This window comes from Pleurodeles waltl, chromosome 9, assembly GCF_031143425.1.
Source record: "Pleurodeles waltl isolate 20211129_DDA chromosome 9, aPleWal1.hap1.20221129, whole genome shotgun sequence".
In the NCBI taxonomy this organism is placed as follows: Eukaryota; Metazoa; Chordata; class Amphibia; order Caudata; family Salamandridae; genus Pleurodeles; species Pleurodeles waltl.
This window is the reverse complement of record NC_090448.1, coordinates 658,020,968-658,043,269: the sequence shown is the minus strand read 5'-3', so window position 1 is coordinate 658,043,269 and position 22,302 is coordinate 658,020,968. Positions and strand designations below refer to the sequence as shown.

Genomic DNA, 22,302 nt, shown 5'->3' with positions numbered 1-22,302 from the left:
TTGTCTTTCTCTACATTTTTTACTTCCAAATATAAGACAGTGTGTAAAAAAGACGTCTATTTGAGAAATGCCCTGTAATTCACATGCTAGTATGGGCACCCCGGAATTCAGAGATGTGCAAATAACCACTACTTCTCAACACCTTATCTTGTGCCCATTCTGGAAATACAAAGGTTTTCTTGATACCTATTTTTCACTTTTTATATTTCAGCAAATTAATTGCTGTATGCCCGGTATAGAATAAAAACCCATTGCAAGGTGCAGCTCATTTATTGGCTCTGGGTACCTAGGGTTCTTGATGAACCTACAAGACCTATATATCCCGCAACAAGAAGAGTCCAGCGGACGTAACGGTATATTGCTTTAAAACATCTGACATTGCAGGAAAAAGTTACAGAGTAAAACGTGGAGGAAAAATGGCTGTTTATTTCACCTCAATTTCAATATTTTTTTGTTTCAGCTGTTATTTTCTGTAGGACACACTTGTAGGATCTACACAAATGACCACTTGCTGAATTCAGTTTTTTGTCTACTTCTCAGAAATGTTTAGCTTTCTGGGATCCAGCATTGGTTTCTCACCCATTTGGTCACTAACTGGAAGGAGGCTGAAAGCACAAAAAATAGTAAAAATGGGGTATGTCCCAGTAAAGTGTCAAAATTGTATTGAAAAATTGGGTTTTCTAATTCAAGTCTGCCTGTTCCTGAAAGCTGGGAAGATGGTGATCTTGCCACCGCAAACCCTTTGTTGATGCCATTTTCAGGGACAAAACCACGAGCAGCCTTCTGCAGCCCTTTTTTCCCATTTGTTTTTTTTTTAAACTAACTTTTCAATGTATTTTGGCTAATTTCTTGGTCTCCTACAGGGGAACTCACAAAGTCTGGGTACCTCTAGAATCCCTAGGATGTTGGAAATAAAGGACGCAAATTTGGCATGGGTAGCTTATGTGAACAAAAAGTTATGAGGGCCTTAGCGCGAACTGCCCCAAATAGCCAAAAAAAGGCTCAGCACAGGAGGGGAAAAGGCCTGGCAGCGAAGGGGTTAATAACCCGCACAAGGAGAAAAGGTTCTTTCTTATCTAACACATCATGCCATCAAAATAGCCTTTCTCCACGAAACTCACCTACCTCTGCCACGGACAAACTCTCGATGCTGAGGGAGCGATGGAGTAAACCCTCCTCTCCATGGCAGGATGCGTAGCAATAATAAAAATGGTCCTACTCCCAGTTTTGTTTATCTTTTTCTAAACATCCCTATACCACTGACGCACAGTTTCTTCCTCACGCTCAGGTCCCTCCTTCTGCGACTTATATGGGCTGCTGAAACCACTTACGTTCTGTGGGACACATTATCCCTCCCTTATGAATGCAGCAGACTTGGAGTCCCCTGTAGGAAAGTATGTTCTTGTTGGCATGGTTACCCCCACATTTTGCCTGCTGTGAGTATGCTTTCATTGTTTACACTGGGATCCTACTAACCTCTTTGTGCTCTCTCCCTCTAAATTTGGTTTCTTAGGACTTTGCACATCCCACAATTGGCATACTGGTGCTCCCATATAAGTCCCTAGTATATAGCATCGGGGCACCAGAGGTTACCCATGGGCTGCAGCATGCATTGTGCCACCCATGGGAGCTCATACAAAATGTGTCTGCAGGCCTGCCATTGCAGCTTGCGTGAAAAGGTGCATGCACCCTTTCACTACAATTCACTGCACCAGGTCACTGTAAGTAACCCCTATGGTAGGCCCTCCTAGCCCAGAGAGAAGGGTGCAGGTACCTGTGGGTGAGGGCACCCCAGCATGAGCAGAGGTGCTCCTATGAACTCCAGCTCCATTACATTGGACTTTGTAAGTGTGGGGAAGCCATTTTACCCTTGTACTGGACACAGGTGTGTCCAGCTACATAATGGTAACTTCGAAACTGGGCATGTTTGGTATCAGTATTGCCAGTATTGGTTGTATGATTCCATGCACTATGGTGGCTCCTAGGAGGATCCCAGGCATTGCTCCTTATAGTTCTCTGTGGTTTTCCAGGCAGCCCGCGCTACTGCCACCGCAAACACAGGTTTCTACCCTCCTGCTGATTGACCAGCTCAGACAGAGGAAGGCAGAACAAATGTTTTCCTGTGGGAGAGGGACGTAACGCCCTATCCCTTGTAAATAGGTGTGAGAAGGCTTGGGAGCGGTAGCCTACCCAGGCAACCGGTATGCTTTTAAGGGCACATATGGTGCCCTCCTTGCATAAACTGGTTATCACCAGTCCAAGGACCCCCGGTTCCTGCTCTGGCGTGAAACTGGACAATGGAAAGGGGCGTGACCACTCCCCTGTCCATCACCACCCCAGGAGTGGTGCATAAAGCTCCTCCAGGTGGACACTTTATTCTGCCATCTTGAATTCAAGGTGGTCAGAAGCCCCTGGGAGCATCTGAGTGGCCAGGTCAGGTAGGTGATGTCACAGCTCCCTCCTGATAGGTGGTCACCCTGTTAGGTGACCAATCCCCCTTCCTGGGCTATTCAGAGTCTCCCTCCGCTGCATCGTTTACTTCATCTTCTTGCCACTGGGACTGCAACTGGACCCTCCAGGAACCGCCAATTTGCAACTTCAGCGACACCTCAGCCCTGCAACACCGTTTCTCCATAACTCCCCAGCAACTGCAACTGCAACATTTCCCCAGCTGTGCATCCTCTGAGGGCGACGAGTTTTCAGCCTGCACAAGAAGTAAGATGGAATCTCCCTTGGAGTGAAGGAGTCACTCCTCTGCAACTGCAGGCACCAACTTCAACGACAAACGGCTTCGTGGATCATCTCTCCTCCATAGCTCCATGGTTCCTGCATCACTGGTGGTGGTCTGGAGTGGTCTCCTTGGTCCTCTCTATCAGCTGTCCAACTTGGGAGACGGTAAGCCCTTGCCTCTCCTTGCAGAACTATACCCCTGTGCACCGCGACTTTTGCAGCTACCAAGGCTTGTTTGCTCCTCCTCCAAAGTATCTTCAAGCTCTGTGTATCCCCGGCTTCCAGCACTTCTTTCTGCAAAGCACAGTTCCCTGACTGCTCCTCCAGCGAATTGGGGCTCCTCTTCAGGTGTGCTGAGTGGGTCTCACTGCAACTCCTTGTGCCTGTTGCCAGTGGGGGCTGCCTCCTCTTCTTGTGACTCTCCCAGCTGCTGAGGGTCAAACTGGGACTCCCCTCCTTGGGTCGAGTCCCCTGTACCTAGCTGGTCCTCTTCAGCCTTGCAAAACCTTCTTCTCTGACTCTTGCATTTGCCAAGGCTTGTTGGGGGTTTTCCAGCACCACTGACCAGCTGCATCATGGCCGCCGATGCTGGACATCACATGCCTTACTTCTGGAACTCCTCTTCAGCTCCTGTGCTGCACTGCTGGCTTTTGTCGTCCACCGTTGACCTGGTCCTTCATCCACAGAAGGGTGGGTAGTGGCTCCTGCCACAACTGGACACTCCAACTCAAACTGGACTTGTTCCCCTTCCTTCGCAGGTCCTCTTCTGTCAGGATCCGCCTTTGGGTTCTTCCAGTCTTGTCCGGGTCTTCTACAATCCTTTTGTAAAGTCCTCTGGTTGGTTTTGGGGAAAACCAGGTACTTACCTCTGCTCTCCTGTCACTCTGGAACTCACCTCTTGGGGTCCCTAGTTCTTCCAGCTCCCCTCTACTGATTCCACTTCCTTGGGTGGGGGGACTGCCTTTCACATTCCACTCTTTCACTATATGGTTTGTCCCTAGGGCCCTCACTATTTGCTACTGCTTTTACCAATGCCTATTGATTTCTATGCTATTTACTGATTGCTAATGTGTATATAATAGTGTGTTTACTTACCTCCAGTTGGGGGATTGCCTATACAGTAATTTAGTATTTGTGTTAATATAATAAAGTACCTTTATTTTTGTAACACTGTGTGGTTCTTTCATGTGTGTAAGTGCTGTGTGACTATAGGGGTATTGCAAAAGCTTTACATGTCTCCTAGATAAGTCTTGGCTGCTCATCAACAGCTACCTCAAGACAGCTCTGGCTTCCTAGATACTTCCTGCACTTCACTAACAGGGAAAACCTGGACCTGGTATAAGGTGATAACACCATTAGTGCTCACCACAAACCAGGCCAGCTTCCTACATCCCCGACCCGCAGCTTTACTACCTCGCTGCACAATATCAGCACATCTACCACTGGTATCATCCAGATGCACAGATCTCCTATCTCAAACCTACTTGGAGATTTACCATTGTCCTCTATCTTGCCCAAAGGGATCCCTCTAGATCCTACCGATAAACCCTAACCCTCCATGTGTTGGGCCTGGTGGAAACTAAGGCATGTACTAGGAAGAGGAATACTCTACCTCTCCTGCCCTACCACTACTTGACAATCCCTGGCTGCCCCTCATTTGTGAGAAATTAGTGCAATGTACTTTACAGCACCATAACTTGCATACCACGGAAGACTTATTCCCAGATGGGCATGTCCTCTCATGTGTGATGACAATATTTGCTTCCATTCCGCCTCATATATGGATCATTCTGTTTTATGTATTATGGAGACTCCATAACACTCTGCGTGTCCATCTACCATCCTACCCCTTGGCACCACTGACGTTAGTCATATCTGACACTGACAGAGAACACCTGGTCTCTCGACTATACCGAGCAAGCCTGGAAACCTGACTGGTCCAGGCGTGCTTGAGAAGCTCGGGGTGCTGATCTCGGACACCTACTATCTGATAATGTCTGGACATACTGCTGTTCCAAAACAAAACCTATATCTATTAATCATAAACTGCTCCATTTTAAATTTCTACTCCGGGCCTACACCACTCTCAATTCTTGGCTCATCTCAACCCCACACAATTGTCTTAGTGTCCCAAATGCCATGGGCCTAACACTGACTTTATACACTTGACTTCGACCAGCCCATTTATACAACAATATTGGACCACAAATTTCTACCTACTCTCTATAATTACTGGGGGTTACAACTGTGCCTACCCCACTTGATGCAGTACAGATAACATTCCCCAATCCCTACGCAGGTTCACCTCCATCACATTACTGCTTGCAAAGCGAGAATTGGCACTACACTGTGGCAGCAGCCATCACCGCACTAAACAGGCCTGGCAGAAAAGCAAGACACATTGTGACAAAATCAGTGATAATTGTGTGCAGCTACAACCACTCACATCCAGACCCAGGGATATCTGGTGGCCACTTAGAGACTACATACTTCCCTTCGAAGCGGACACATCAGACTTTTTTCCGCCCCCTTCCCTACCCACTTACATTATATCCCCCCACCACTCTCCATTGGAATACTGACTGACGTTTGGAAATATCCCATGATAATGCTACTACCACACCTGGACTAACCTACCTTCTTATCTATTCATCACTACTTAAAGAGCCTCTTTAATACATTGTATTGTTCTCTAGCAAAGCCATTTTTCGTTTTCTTCTGTGACTGCAACGTCTTATATGATATCAAGTCCTCTGATTCAAATGGGCAATGTGTTGTATTTATGAAAACGCAATACAGTCTTAAATGTTGTTAGTTCTTGAAAACTCAATAAATACAGTCTTTAAAAAGAATAATCTGTGTCCTGCTTTGGTTAAAGCCGCTCAAGATATTTCAATGATTTCCCAAGTTCCTGTACTGGCGCTGCTCTACGCAGATTAGGCAGGACCTATTGCACGACTCATGGGGCTCTACCCATGTTGGTGGAACCTTTTATATCCTTTATAGATGACCTGGTTATGAACAATGCGAAATTGCATTAATGGCATGCGGACCAGGAAAGAAAAACATATCCAACTTAACGGTAAGGCGACAATCACTAAGCAGTGTGAATGATTTTAACTATCTTGGGGTTGTTTTAGTTGCTCTGGTTCTTGGCAGCTGCAAATCAATTGCTCATGACAGAAGCTCAGCAGGGCGGCGGGAGATTAATTTAATTTACCCCAGGCAGCGGGACAGTTTCTCCTTTTCTAAATATTTACAATGCACAGAGTATCTGCGCCGCTATATGGTAATGGAATATAAGATTATCAGGATGTTACAACCTTACAGACTGAGGAAAACCGTATCTGCATGAAGCTCTTTGCCTGCTGCCCACAAGCTCACATTTTACTATGTACTCAGAGATTAATCTCCGGCATATATCCGACAAAGTTAAAATAGTGCCTCTCTTACTTTCGGCCAGTGTGCGGGCCAACACGGAGGCTGGTCTGATTAGAGATTTCACTGTAGACTGCCTCAAACTAGACAACGGCCCCTCAATTCCGTGGCTGGCGTATGTACAAAACAATGTGACATGGTAAACCTACATGATTTTTTCGATGCACCTCTTACTTTAAGAAAATATGACAAGATGATGGTGAAGCGCTACTTCTTAGGGTTTTGTCACACCCAGAGATTGCACAATGAGTCAAGCAAAAGTGCCATCAAAGAGTACCTCAAGTTCTTTGTATCTGAGGAGCCTGTACAGTATCTTGCAATACTGCTCTCTCATTGGGAAAGATATTTTCCTTTTTCGCTTTAGGGCTGGAACAGTGGGGCAGCTTTTTAATTAGTATGGAACTTATGGCTCCTTGGGAATGCCAGAATCGGCTTGTCCCTGCGATGGACAGTCTGAGCAGTCTTTGTTGCAGTTTTTTTTGTAAATTTAATTAAATGTATTTTATTCTATTTTTAAGCCGATTTTAAAGCCTATGAGGTTTAGAAAGTGCATGGACGCGCTGTTTGTTATTCAACTTTTAAACAGTTACGATGTCTGCTACATCTGTGTTGTATCTATTTATGTACCTTTTATGGCCATTTTATGTGCCGAATAAAGGGTTATAAACTGAACTGAAGAAAACCACTGTCGAACTCGACCCTACATGCAGTTAAACACAATGTGCTTGAGAAAGAGTTGATGGTAAACTGTACTGAATGCCAGAAGACTAACTGCAAACTTAACTAGGGGTTCTCAATTGCAGACATGATAATATATTTATGCATGCAAACACAGACATATACACAAACACACTTGTATATTATAACCTATAAAAGTATTCCTTCACAACACTTTAACTAATGATTTGGAGCTATACCTTTGTAGGGATCAAATCCCATGTTTATCTTTTTCTCTACAGCAGCTTCAATCTCTTTTTTCTTCACACACTGGATTCCCAGGTTGCTGTAACTGTAAAGATAAGTAAAGATAAACGTCAAACTCAATAGCCACCTTCTCGGATCATCTCATTTGTATGAAAACAGCAAACGAAGCTTTCTAAGGAACTAGATGCTAATAGATGGCTCACATTCCCTAGACAAAACACATGTGCCGCTGTCAAAGCACTTCACAAATGCTCTTGCACCTGGATGAAGAGGTAGCTAAACAAAGCAGACAAGGTGATGGGCACACCTAAACATTGCAACGAACTGATTGAAGCATGGAGTGTTTCCAAAATGCCATATCAATCATGCAGTGGGAGTATGTGTAAATATGCGTCTTTCCCACCCAGGGCTTGAATAAAAACCCACTTTATATACAACACCAACATCCTCCTGAAAATATGGTTAATGTGCAGTGAATGGAGCAAAGCAGCATTACTCGGATCTACATTTTGACTTTCCTATCACTGAATGACATCCATAAGGCTTTGCTGTTTTCACTTTTATTTAGTTGTACATTACCGATTTAATGCTTTACCTTCAGCCTCTCATACAAATTTATCAATCCAATTTCCTGATTACCATTCACTTACTATTGCATCCACCCCCATTTGCTCTCCACTGCCCTCCCTTTACCACTGTACCCTTATGTCCTCCCCTCTTTTTCCACCTTCCTCCTCCTACCTGAACACTTTTAGAGGCCATATGGATTTCTTACATCATTGTCAACACAGTGATCTAAGCTATGTTTTTACTTGATGTATGTATTTATGTTCTAATAAATTACATTTTGTACCTGAAAACCGTGTTCAGTGTTACGCTGACTTTTATAGAGTACTAATCATCTGAAAGGATTTCCAGGCACTTGGGCAAGGGTGTAGGTAGGTGTGTGTTTCCCACTGTGTTTATATGAAGAGCAATGTCTTCAGCTTCTTGCGGAACTCGTGAAGTGAGACGGCAGAGGCCCTGATGTGTTGCAGGAGGTCTTTTCAAGTATTGGGTGCGATGTAGGAGAAGGAGCGACCTCGAGTTTTACTTTTGTGGATGCGGGGAATGTGTACGAGTGAGAGTGAGGCAGTGTCTGGTGGGTTGGTGAAAGTGTATGCAGCTAGAAACTCTTTAGTGCTATACAAGATATGAGAAAATACAAAACAGCAGCGTGCTTGTCAATTTTCAGTACCAGCGCAGAGGTGCAATACATATGAAACTGCTTGAGTTCTGGCAACTCTTGCAAAACCTTAAGAAATGCCAACATTGCAACATGGCATTGTACTGATCTGACAGAAAGGTTACTTACCTTTAACTGTAGCATCCCATCATAGGTATGCTCAAGCAAAGCATCCCGTAAAACACTGTATATCATTCTGCATATAACATTTTATGGTTCATTTATTTAGGTGTCCAACTGTAAATTGCATCTCAACACTACGAATGGCATTTAGTTGTGGAACCCTCTTTTTGTCAACCCTTTCCTGCCACGAAAAACAAAACTGAAGTGTAGTGATAATGGGGATCATGCAATGCCAAGCTGCTGAGAGGTTGTGTGTGACTTGAGCTCCCACCACTTCCAAAATAAGTACCAGGTGTGGTCATTTTTTATGACGACTCGACTGGATTTTTTTTTCAGATATTCTGATTCAAGGGCATGCTATGCATGGAAATCTTGTTCTTCTGAGTGGAAAGAAAGGAATCAAAAGAGAAAATGCTGCTTATGGGTAAACGGGTTCTTTTGAAATTTGATTTACTAAACCAAAAAGTGAGACCCCCTGCTAAAACTGGGTGCATGCAGAACAGGATCAGCTCTTTAGAGGACAGAGCAAATCCCATGGAATCCAGTCACAGTACGCTTTCTTTTGATCTAAAATGCCTGTTATGAGCGTTAAGAATCAGGAGGTGATCTGGAGCCAATGGAGATTGGCCAACAGAGCTGCTAACAGCTTCCTTTATTCACAAAAAACTTCCAGCAGCTTATCAATCAGGCATGCTTATTTCTGAAAGCGTGCATGGATCCCATGGGCCACATTGATTTCCAGACGCCAAACACAGTTGATTAACATCTGTTTCCTAAGTTTCCAGTCCTGGGACACTCCAAGGAAGACTGCCTAAAGATTATGCCTGATGACGGAGCTCACCTCGTCACAGATCCTACAGCTCCCATGGAGTTAATAGAAAGGAAGCCTTCTCCTCTCTTCTAATCACAGCAGCCAGTGTTGGGCTCACTTAATTGACGGCCTGCCCCTGTTTATCGAGTGAGACTTCTGCTTACTTCAATCATCTTTCAAATTCCTATTAAAAAGGGGCTTCACTGCACTACTGGTACACAAAACTGTGAGGCTGCTGTTCTAACACTTAAGCTTCAGCCCAAATTACCTTGCTTAAGGTTCACAAGTTAAACAGAAATTGCGTTGAGGCACTAATATGGAGATTAGTTATTTTTGTTTGTGGTTTGAATGGCATGGACAAGTACTTTTGTCTAAGGTTTTGCCTGTTACTGAAGGTGGTAGACACTGGGGTCATCAAACAATGATTGTTGTCTCTAAAGTTCCACATTACTACAAGGTGATCACTGTATATCGTCTTTGAAAGGTATGCCCACAGGGATCTACTTGAGTGGACTATGACTGCTTTTTGGTTAAAAATCCTTCTTCTTCTCCACCTACAATTGCATATTGATACCTCCACCCTCGCAGCTGGTGTCGCAAGGGGACCTGGAAGCACAGTATTGCTTGGGGACTCGCTTGACCAACTAGAAGCCACCGAGGTAATGGTGGAAGTGCTGCTTCTTTTGCTATGGTTTCTTCCAGTGGTGAACTTTGAAAACGTTCAGAGTGCCTGGCTGTGTGGTGGGAGTTCTAGAATTATTTTCAGGAGATTCACAGAGAGGTTCCAGCATGGGCGAGGCAGTCAATCCAAAATGGTGTCCCTGGGGGAGGCGAAGATGTTGTGGGCCCCCTCTCACTGGCAACATTGTGGAGGGATGAGATCTCCTAAATAAGGTACTGCGAATGAAACTCAGCAAGTGACAGAAAAACGAGCCCTAGAGAGTGTTATGAGTTAGGCTTCTTCTGTCCTCGGAGTCAAACAGTTTTGGTGTGAGCTGCCCATACTACAGATACTGCTGGATATTTAGGTTCTGGTTGGTCCTATTGATGTGTTCTTTAAACCGGTCATGTCTTTAGTTAAGGGTGTTGCGTGGCCCTGAGTGACCTAACCATCTTTTATGAGAATGTAGTAAAGAAGATATGGCAGGAAATGATTTTGTGTATGTGGTGGTTGCCTTCGGATACCACTTTTCAAGATACTTGGACAATACTGGGTACTCCTCAGGATGCAAAGCATCATGCTTTGGAACCACTGACCAGTAAGAAGGTAGGGGACTGTACACATTATTAGTGGTTCAGACTTGGTGCAGTTCAAGATGTACAGCAGGGTAAGACTAAATTTCCTGGCAGCTCCATGAGTAAGTCACCATCAGCATGGAGGTAGTATCCCCCATTACCCTTTCGTGGGACACTAGTTCTGAATTGGTTTTATCTATTTTTCACATTTTTTATATTTATGAAATGGCATTACTGTCTGGTAGTACCGTCACCAGGCCAAAGTATGAACAGAGGTTTGCAGTAGGATTAAATCAGATGAGTATGTGGTCAAGAGCCAGCATGGATACACTGGTTTCTTGTAAGGCATGAGGATTTTGTCACTGTGCGGCTCAGGTACATAATGAGTAGAAATCTTGATTCAACTTGCCACAAAGGGGGCAAAGGAAAAGTTTTTGTTTATGGACATTAGGGGCCTAAACAATATTGTGAAACAATATTTAAAATGGCTGGAAATAGCATTCTTGCAAAACTCTCACTTGTGTGTGAAATTTTGGTGTTACAACAGATCCAATGCCTCATACTCTACCATTGGCTGTTTGTGAAATTTTGGGGTTATCACAGATTCCATGAATCGTACTCTACCATTAGCTGTAAAGGGGCTATAATTCTGGCCAACTAGGCGGTCAAGGCTAGACTGTGCATCTTTGGTTGTATCATCGTTTGGTGAACATAACACTTTTTAACATATATTCCCTTTACTCTTTGAAACTGCCTTTGATCTATGGTGGGGTTCTCTGGAAGAAGGCCTGAAAGTGGGGAAAGAAATTAAAACCATCCTAGAATTGGAATTGGATTGCTCTTCCCGCAGTCAAAATGGTTTCCAAGTCTGCTGACAAGATTAAAGGAATGGGCGATTCCTGAAGTATGACTGAGAAGAAAATGTACTCACTAATATACTCTTCATAATACCTCATCAATGACAGATGTCATGCTACCTGTGAAGGGATTCACCACTGTATTATGTACACAATGGGCTGGTTAAACACCTTCCGCCATGCTCAATTAATTTCCACTGCTGAGTAGTTGAAGATTTAAGGATGCCAAAGTTACTGCTATCAGGCCTAATTCACTATGGTAAACTTATACTTAAGTCCAAGTTTACTACGTTTTTGTATTCACAAAGGTAAGTTACTACTAGTAACTTTACTACTAGTAAACATACCAGTAGTAACTTTATTACTGGTAACTTTACTGACAGCAGGTTTACTAGTAGTAAAGTTATAAGCAGAAACTTACCTTCATGAATACTAAAAAGTTGTAAATTTAGACTTAAGTCTAAGCTTACTTTTGTGAATCGGGCCCATAGTTTTTGCCATCCCACTGCTAGATAAAATCAAGTGATATTACAAGCATATTGATCTAGATGATAACTTGTGGGTAGTTACCCAGAATGCAATCAAGGCATTTATTTGGAGATCTATAGCTAATACTACAGGATGTTGTTCTGCTCCTTACCAGTGGGTTAACCAACATAGAGGTCATATTAAATGGTCTGGAATCCAAATAAGACATCTCAATGAAGGAATCTTTGCTATATAACATAAGAAAATACAAAGATGTATATGGCACTGATGCGGGAAAGGAAGGATTATGTTACTTACCTTGTAAGCATCTGTTTGTGGCATGTAGTGCTGTAGATTCACATGCTGTGCATACTTCTGAAATCTAGTGTTGGGTCCCGACGGATACAAGTTTTTTTCTTCAAAGTCGTCGTCAGAGTCACAAGGTAAAGAGACCCCTCCTTTCGGTGATACTGCGCATGTTCATTGCCTCCAGTGTTGGATTGTTTTCCGGCAGTCGGGTGAGAATGGAGTGTAAATATAATGTCAGTAAGAGATGTCCATGCATGTGAAGTGTAATAAAGAATACTGCAACAGTCATAAGTGTCCAGGGAGGTGGGCGGGCGCATGTGCATCTACACCACTACATGCCACAAGCAGATGCTTACAGGGTACGTAACATAATCCGTTCAATGGCATGTTTGGCTATAGATATACATGCTGTGCCGTCCCCAAATGCAGTTGCTAACCCGTGGGTGTTTCAGTTTTTTTTAAAAAGAGTACGGAGCACAGCTTGTCCAACATTTGCTTGTTGCCATGCAAAGACATCTACACAATAATGTTTGGTAAATGTGTGTGTATTTGACCATGTGGCTGCTTTGCAGATTTCACACTAATTGGTATGTTCCCCAAAAAAGCCATAGATGCACCTATTTGAGCGTGCTCTAGGAGGTACATGTAAATTTCATTTAGCTTTAATACAGCATGTTTGGACACATTTGATAATCCATTTTGCAAAACCTGCTTTAGATATAGCTTTACCTTTATGTGGAGGTGAAAAAGCCACAAAAAGTTATTTAGTATTATGAAAATCTTCAGGTCTATCGTTATAGTATCATAATGCTCTTTTGACATCTAAGGTATGTAGAGCTCTTTCAGAAACTGAATCAGGTTGAGGGAAAAATACGGCAACTCAACCAATTGGTTCAAGTGAAAAGTGTAAATCACTTTTGGAAGAAATTCTCAGTTAGTACGAAGTACTATCCTATCTTTATGTATCTGGAAGAAAGGTTCTTCTAAGGTAGATGCCTGAATTTCATTCACACATCTTAGTGAAGTGATTGCGACCAAAAATGCTACTTTCAAATAAAGAAACTGAATTGGATATTTATGTAAAGGTTCAAATGGAGGTCCCAAAAGACCTTCCATAAATGCTTTAATGACTGGAATTTTGAATAGTGTTAAATACTGCCTATTTTGTAGATAAGCTGCTATTGCTGCCAAATGCAACTGTATTGAATAATATGTTAGACCACTGGTTTGTAAGTGTAACAAACAGCAAACTATGGGCCTCATTCTGACCCTGGCGGTAAAAACTCCAGGGCCGCGGACCACGGAAAGCACCGCCAACAGGCTGGAGGTGCTTCCTGGGCCATTCTGACCGCAAAAACCGGGTCCGGCGGTTTCCCGCCGGATTAACCCCGGTTGGCCCAATCCTCCATGGCGGCGCTGCTTGATCCGACCCCCTTCCCGCCAGCCTGTTTCTGGAGGTTTTCACAGCCAGGAACAGGATGGCGGGAACGGGTGTCCTGGGGCCCCTGCACTACCCATGCCACTGGCATGTGCAGTGCAGGGGCCCCCTAACAGGGCCCCATTAAGCTTTTCACTGTCTGCATAGCAGACAGTGAAAAGTGCGACGGGTGCTACTGCACCCGTCGCACACCTGCAACACCGCCGGCTCCATTCGGAGCCGGCTTCAGTGTTGCAGGCCCTTTCCCGCTGGGCAGGCGGGCGCTCCCTTGGCCAATCGTTAGGCCAATCTGCCTCCATGGGGGCAGAAACCACTTAGGCACCAGGGATTGGTGTATGTATGCGTGTGTTTTCTTTAGGGGGGCAGCCCCTTGGGTAAGTGTCGCTCCCCATGGGGGCACATTACTGTTGGCCATATCTGCCCCCCATTGGGGGCAGATGGGCCTATTTTTGGAAGGCCCATCTGCCCCCAAGGGGGGGCAGAAAGCCCACCAGAGGCCAGGGACTTTTTTTCCAAAATAAGAGGGTGGGGGTATGTCCATACCCCCACCCCAAATAAATGGGGCCAAAGTTGTTCTGCCCACCAGTGGGCAGATGGGGCAATTACCCCTGATCCACACCCCGGGGGTGGCAGAAAGTCTACTAGATGCCAGGGAATTTAAAAAACATATATATATTGGGGTGGTGTTACTAACCAGTACGGTCCTGGTTACGCCCCACCTCAATTGAAGGGGGTAACAGTCTTTCAGCTCTCCCCGCACTCTAAAACATCTTATCCCACAGCAATCAAGGAGACATTTGATTATATGGGTTTTAGTTTTAAATTTGGGCCCTGATAGCTTGGCTTACTCTCAAAATCATCCCACTTGAAATAGTGAGGGCTGCACTTTATGGACTTTGGGACGCTGCCATGTAGAAAAATCCACAAGACCTAGACACATCTGAAAACTAAACATCTGGGTGATTCCAGGGTGGTGTGTTTCACATGCACCCTGCACCATTTTTGTACCCACAATCCCCTGCAAACCTCCATCTTTGCTGGAAATCACACATTTTTCCCAGGTTTTTGTGATGGAACCTTCCGGAATCTGCAGGATTCCACAAAATTCCTACCACCCAGCATTGTCTCATCTATACCGATAAAAATTCTGCTGCACTTGTCAGCGTAAAAATGTTTTTTTTGCAAACTGCCCTTTTGGATCCCCTTTGGTTCCCCCTTAATATCAACATGTTTTTGGCTCTTCCCTTTCACAAGCACTTGGTCCACCTACACAAATGAGGTAACATTTTTACCGGGAGACTGAGGGGAACATTGGGTGGTATGAAATTTGTCCCAGTGCGGTGATCCCACACAGAAATGTGGGAAAAATTTATTTTTTAGCTAAATTTGAGGTTTGCTGAGGATTCTGGGTAAGAAAACATAGGGGGAATCCACGCAAGTCACATCTCACTGGACTCCCTCAGGTGTCTAGTTTTCAGAAATGTCTGGGTTTGGTAGGTTTCCCTAGAAGGCTGCTGAACCCAGGACCAAAAATGCAGGTGCCCCCGCAAAAACAGGTAGTTTTGTATTTGATAATTTTGATGTGTCCAGATAGTGTTTTGGGGCATTTTCTTTCGCAGGCAGTAGGCCCACCCACAAAAGTGAGGTACCATTTTTTATCGGGAGACTTGGGGGAACGCTGGGTGGAAGGAAAATTGTGGCTCCTCTCAGATTCCAGAACTTTCTGTCACCGAAATGAGAGGAAAAAGTTTTTTTTGGCCAAATTTTGAGGTTTGCAAAGGATTCTGGGTAACAGAACCTGGTCAGAGCCCCACAAGTCACCCCATCTTGGATTCCCCTAGGTGTCTAGTTTTCAAAAATGCACTAGTTTGCTAGGTTTCCCCAGGTGCCGGCTGAGCTAGAGGCCACAATCCACAGGTAGGCACTTTGTTAAAAAACACCTCTGTTTTCTGTGAAAAAATGTGATGTGTCCACGTTGTGTTTTGGGCCATTTCCTTTTGTGGGCGCTAAGCCTACCCACACAAGTGAGGTACCATTTTTATCTGGAGACATGGGGGAACGCTGGGTGGAAGGAAATTTGTGGCTCCTCTCAGATTCCAGAACTTTCTGTCACCGAAATGAGAGGAAAAAGTGTTTTTTTGGCCAAATGTTGAGGTTTTCAAAGGATTCTGGGTAACAGAACCTGGTCAGAGCACCACAAGTCATCCCATTTTGGATTCCCCTAGGTGTCTCTTTTTCAAAAAAGCGCTGGTTTGCTTGGTTTCCCCAGGTGCCGGCTGATCTAGAGGCCAAAATCCACAGGCAGGCACTTTGTAAAAAACACCTCTGTTTTCTGTGGAAAAATGTGATGTGCCCACGTTGTGTTTTGGGCCATTACCTTTCGTGGGCGCATTTTTATCGGGAGACGTGGGGGAACACAGAATAGCAAAACAAGTGTTATTGCCCCTTGTCTTTCTCTACATTTCTTCCTTCCAAATGTAAGGCAGTGTGTAAAAAAGACATCTATTTGAGAAATGCCCTGTAATTCACATGCTAGTATGGGCACCCCGGAATTCAGAGATGTGCAAATAATCACTGCTTCTCAACACCTTATTTTGTGGCCATTTTGGAAATACAAAGGTTTTCTTAATACCTATTTTTCACTTTTTATATTTCAGCAAATTAATTACTGTTTACCCGGTATAGAATAAAAACCCATTGCAAGGTGCAGCTCATTTATTGGCTCTGGGTACTTAGGGTTCTTGATGAATCTACAAGCCCTATATATCCCCGCAACCAGACGAGTCCAGCTGACGTAACGGTATATTGCTTTCAAAAATCTGACATTGCAGGAAAAAGTTACAGAGTAAAACGTGGAGAAAAATTGCTGTTTTTTTACCTCAATTTCAATATTTTTTCTTTCAGCTGTTATTGTCTGTAGGAAACACTTGTAGGATCTACACAAATGACCCCTTGCTGAATTCAGAATTTTGTCTACTTTTCAGAAATGTTTAGCTGTCTGGGATCCAGCATTGGTTTCTCACCCATTTTGGTCACTAACTGGAAGGAGGCTGAAAGCACAAAAAACAGTAAAAATGGGGTATGTCCCAGTAAAATTTCAAAATTGTATTGAAAAATTGGGTTTTTCAATTCAAGTCTGCCTGTTCCTGAAAGCTGGGACGATGGTGATCTTGCCACCGCAAACCCTTTGTTGATGCCATTTTCAGGGACATCCACAAGCCGCCTTCTGCAGCCCTTTTTTCCCATTTTTTAAAATTTTCACAGTATTTTGGCTAATTTCTTGGTCTCCTTAAGGGGAACCCACAAAGTCTGGGTACCTCTAGAATCCCTAGGATGTTGGAAAAAAAAGGACGCAAATTTGGCGTGGGTAGCTTATGTGAACAAAAAGTTATGAGGGCCTAAGCGCGAACTGCCCCAAATAGTAAAAAAAAGGCTCGGCACAGGAAGGGAAAAGGCCTGGCAGCGAAGGGGTTAATATAAGTAGGAACTGGTAGGGCTTGTTTATATGTTTTATCAACCCTAGGTGTAATGATTTGGGCACAAACACTATGTTTAAACATTTCTTCTGCATGCCTAGTCATCACATTTAACATAGGGATATATTGAGATGCCCTATTTGTGAAAGAAAGGGTTTTGAGTAGTAAATAATCTTCTATGGGGTCTTTATGTAATGGAACCTGATGCTATGCAGCTGCTCTAGCAACTAGCTCATTAAAAGATGTACTGTTATCCCATGGAGATGGTTTTGCCAGAAACAAATCAGGATATGTGTCCCCTAGGAGGTCAATATCACGTGTCCCAGGAATCAAATTGTGGCTGTTGTGTATCATCATCCCTCCCTCCCTTGATCTTCTATGTAGGAGTGTGGTGACCCTAATGGAGTGTGATGCTGTAAATCCTCCACCTCGAAGTGTGAGTACTGTGATGGAGGTGGAAAAGATGGTGGCAATGTCCTTCTTCCTTTTCTTCTTTGGAGGTGGTTGTATATTAGTATCCTCCTTAACTGAAGTCTGTGTTTTAGGATGGGCAAATTTTGCAAAGATCCTACCAGTAATAGCCACACTCTGTAAAACAGGCTCTGGCACCGAAACAGATGATTTTGATCCGAATGTGAACGCTTTCGGTACCGAAGAATGCTTTGGCTTAGATGTCGAAAAACTAGATGCCAATGTTGTTGGATACGAAGACAGCCGAGGATAGGTTGGTGCAGAAACCTTGGAAGCTGTTTTGTGTGAGGATTCTTTATGCTTGGCCTTCATTGCCAAGTGGAAGGTGGGGCATCCCTGGCAACTGTTCTGTGCCGACCATAGCCTGCTGGCAGTGGTGGCCCAATAGCCTTAGTCTCTGTTGAAGCAGCATGCTTCTTCGGACTATGGGGCATTGTACTCACTGTGTGCTGCGCTGATGGTACCTGTTGTGACTGCAAGCCATCTTCAACTTCCAATTTGGATCCCGATTCCGAAATTGATAAGGCTTCCTCTTCCGCCGCAGCTGTCTCTTGGAACTCTTCCTGTGGCTCGATGTCTTGGATACAGAAGATATCTGGTGTTTCTTCGATGTCCTTTCGCTGCATTTCTTTTCGACATGCTCGACAATCTTGTAGTGGCTTTTTTGACCGAAACAATCACCAGGCCTCACAGTCCTCTTCGTTATGGTCTGGTGATAAACAAAGATTGCACACCAAGTGGAGGTCTGTGTGGGGGTAATTGGCGTGATACCTGGGGCAAAAACAAAAAGGTGTCCGTTCCATCAGCTGCACATTTCAATTAGATACCAAAGTTTTGAAAATATAGATGCCTGATCGGGCAAGGCCCGAAGGCCGTAGACAAACTACACCGAGTTGTCAGCATGTGAGTATAATGCAAGTGAAAACAATACTGACGAATATAATAATTATAACTATTCCAAAGGGGGCCTGAGGTGATCTCGAACCGAAGCACAGACGAACACGTCCGAACCCGATGGCAGAAAGAAAGGGAAAGTTACTTACAGAGTAGACATCTGTTCCTGGCATGTAGTGCTGTAGATTCACATAAGTCCGCCATCTAGTGTTTGGCTCGGAGTTTGAAAAGTTGTTTTTCTTCGAAGAATCTTTTGGAGTCAAAAGATCGAGTGACTCCTCCTCTCTGTGATAGTGCGCATGGACATTGAGCCTTTCTTAGATTGTTTTCCTGCAGGTGGGTGAGGTAATCAAGATATATTGCTATGTGATGCCCATGCATTGTATGTACATATTTACAATATGTTGTACTACAACGAATAAAGGCTTACGGGGAGTAAGGAGGGTGCATGTGAATCTACAGCACGTAGATTCACAGTAAGTAACATGCAAAGTAAGTAAGATTTTCCATTCGATGGCATGTGTGGCTGTAGATACACATTTTTTGCATAGACTGTACAGCAGTCCCCTCCAAATAAGCGGTGGCTCACCTGTAGGAGTTGAAGTAGCTTGAAAAAGTGCCCTGAGGACTGCTTGACCAACATTTGCCTGCTGGGGGACCTAAAACATCTACACAATAATGTTTAGTAGATGTGCGTGGTGAAGACCAGGTAGCAGCTTTGCAAATATCTGTTTTCCAAATATCTGCTATTGGAATGTTTACCAAAAAGGCCATAGAAGCACCTTTTTTTCCTGGTACAGTGTGCTTTAGGAGTTGTTGGTAACTGTATTTTAGCTTTGAGATAACAAGTTTAAATACACTTGACTATCCATCTAGCTAATCCATTTTTTTAAATGGGATTACCTCTGTGAGGCATTGAAAAAGCTAGAAAAAGTTGTTTTGATTTTCAAAAACTTTTTTTCCTGTCAATGTAATACATAAGAGCTTGTTTAACATCTAGGGAGGGCAGAGCTCTTTCAGCGACTGTGTCTCGCAGTGGGGAAAAAACAGGTAATTCAACTGACTGATTAATATTAAATGGTGAAACTACTTTAGGTAAAACTTTACAGTTGTCCTAAGAACTAATCTCTTTATGTACTTAGAAAAAAAGGTTCCTCTAAAGTGAACGCTTGTATTTCACTTACACGTGTTAATGAAGTTAGAGCTACCAAAAAGGCAACTATCCATGAAGGAAACTGCAAAGAACAGGAATGCATGCATTCAAATGGTGGACCCATAAGTCTAGTAAGGACAATGTTAAGGTCCCATACTGGAGCTGGAAGAACCCTGGGTGGAATAACTCTCTTAAATCTTTCCATAAATGCCTTAATAACAGGAGTACGCTAAATTTGTCTTTTGTAAATGTAGCAAATAACAAACAATGTCTTGTGCTGACGCTTTGAGTGGATCAGTGTGTTTAGTTTGACAGTAATGTACAAAACATTTCCATTTTGTAGCATAACACTGTCTAATTCATGTGCTTCTATAAGAATGTCCATACATTCAGAGGGAAGTTGTAAATATTCACAATCTATGACTTCAGGAGCCCTATTGCAAGACAGAGGTGCTCATTTTGACTTTGGCGGTGTTGAAGCGGGCACCAAAAGACCGCCGCATTACGACTCACCAACGGATTTCCGCCCATAAACAGGCAGAAATCTGACACCGTCGGCCTGACTGACGGCGGGTGAGAGGCTGTTCCACCACCAGCAGGACACACCGCGAGGACTCCGCCCGCCATATTACGAGAAGTAATTTGGCACTACAGTCCTTGTACAGCGGTGCAGCACTGGCGGTGGGACCGTCGACATCCATCCCCTCCGGATGGCCACCTCAATGTGGGCTGCTGTGCGGCCCAGACAGGTAGGTGGACCGACCGAAAAAGGGAGGTGCATATGTGTGCGTGTATGTGTGCAAACATGAGTGTGTGAAGGGGTGTGCGTGCATTTGTGTGTCTGTATGCGGAGAGGTATGTGTGTGCATGTATGCAAAGGGGGGGGTGTGTCTGTATGCATGTTTCTTCTGAATATGGGGCATTGTACTCACTGCGTGCTGCGCTGATGGTACCTGTTCTGACTGCAAGCCATCTTCAACTTCCAATTTGGATCCCGATTCCAAAATTGATAAGGCCTCCTCTTCCGCCGCAGTTGTCTCTTGGAACTCTTCCTGTGGCCTGATGTCTTGGATACAGGAGATAGGATGACCACCTCGATGTGGGCTGCTGTGCGGCCCAGACAGGTAGGTGGACCGACCAAAAAAGGGACGTGGTGGGTGTGTGTGTGTGTGGTAGGTGCATATGTGTGCGTGTATGTATCCGAACATGCGTGTGTGAAGGGGTTTGTGTGTGTTTGTGTGTCTGTATGCGGAGGGGTGTGTGTGTGTACATGTATGCAAAGGGGGGTATGTGCCTGTATGCGGGGGGGTGCATGTATGTAAAGCGGGGATGTGTGTGTCTGAATGCAGAGGGGGTGTTTGTATGTATGCATGCGGTTAGGTGGGGGTGTTTGTATGTGTGCGTGCAGTCAGGTGGGGGTGTTTGTATGTATGCGTGTGGTCAGGTGGAGGTGTTTGTATGTATGTGTGCGGTCAGGTGGGGGTGTTTATATGTATGCATGCGGTCAGGTGGGGTGTATATGTATGCGTGCGGTCAGGTGGGGGTGTGTGTCAGGAAGAAAGTGGGCGAGCGGGGGATATGTCGGCAAGTGTGTGGGTGAGTGGGGTGTGTGTCTGCAAGTGTGTGAACGTGTGGGGGTGCATGAGCCAGTGACAGGAATGGGGATTCCTGTCACCGGATCCATTACCACCTGGGTTTTTGTGGCGGGGCGACCACTGCGAAAAGCCTGGCGGTTTGCTGCCTTGTAATATGGCCGGCGGCCTTTGGTATGCCGCCCACCAAGAGGTGCTCACCTACGGCTGCGGTGGTCTGACCGCACCGGTGGAACTGGCGGCGTTGTGGCGGTTTGGCTTCGGCCAAGCCGCCAAACTCGCAATGCAGCGGTCTTTACCGCAGAGACTGCAGCGGTAAGACCGCCACACTCGTAATGAGGGCCTGAGCATTTTGGGGTCTGGATGTCAGATTTGACCTCTCTTTTGAGTCAAAAGGTCTGGTCTGTTTGGAAGTTTGTGAAGGGGAACTACAGACAGATCCAATAGTGTTGTGTAGCAAGCTTGACATGTTCAAGTGGGAGCTACAAGGATCATGGTGTTTGATGTTTGTCTCAATTTGAGTAGCAGAAATAGAATGAGTGGGAAAGGCGGAAAAGTGTAAGTAAATATCCCTGACCAATTCATCCATAGAGCATTGCCCTTGGACTGAGAGTGTGGGTATCTGGACGTGAGGTTTTGGCATTTAAATTAAAGAGATCTATTTCTGGTGTTCTCCAGAGGCAAAAGTATTTGTGAAGTACTTGTGGGTGAATTTCCCACTCGTGGACATATTGCTACATCCTGCTTAATAGGCCAGTGAACTGATTGTCCATTCCTTAGAGATATTCTGACAGTAATTAAATGTGATTGTGAATCACCCACTTCCAAATAGTCTGAGCTACAAGGGACAATTGAGATGAATTTGTTCTGCCCCTCACTGTTTCTCTAGATAATACAAAGTAGTCATGTGGTCTGTACGGACTCGAACCACTTTGTGAGAGGTTTGTGTCAGGAATGCTTTGAGCGGTTGGAAGACTGCTAGAAACTCCAAATAGTTGATGTGATAAGTCTGTTGAATGGGATCCCATTTCCCATGCATTGCAAGGTTGTTGAGGTGAGCTCTTCAACCCATCTGTGATGCATCTGTCGTGAGAGTGATCTGAGGCATAGGTTCTTGCAAGGACCACCTTTTTGAAACGTTGGTGGGATTCCACCAT

The 22,302-nt window shown here is 44.5% G+C and overlaps 1 protein-coding gene across 2 annotated transcripts in view; it reads right to left on the bottom strand.

The window, feature by feature from the left end:
* RELB (RELB proto-oncogene, NF-kB subunit) overlaps positions 1–22,302 on the bottom strand; it is a 319,238-nt gene that overhangs the window by 122,126 nt on the left and 174,810 nt on the right. For both annotated transcript variants that reach the window (XM_069207723.1, XM_069207724.1), the window contains exon 4: positions 7,086–7,177. In XM_069207723.1, the coding sequence (XP_069063824.1) occupies positions 7,086–7,177 (92 nt within the window). The remainder of the gene's footprint in view (positions 1–7,085; positions 7,178–22,302) is intronic.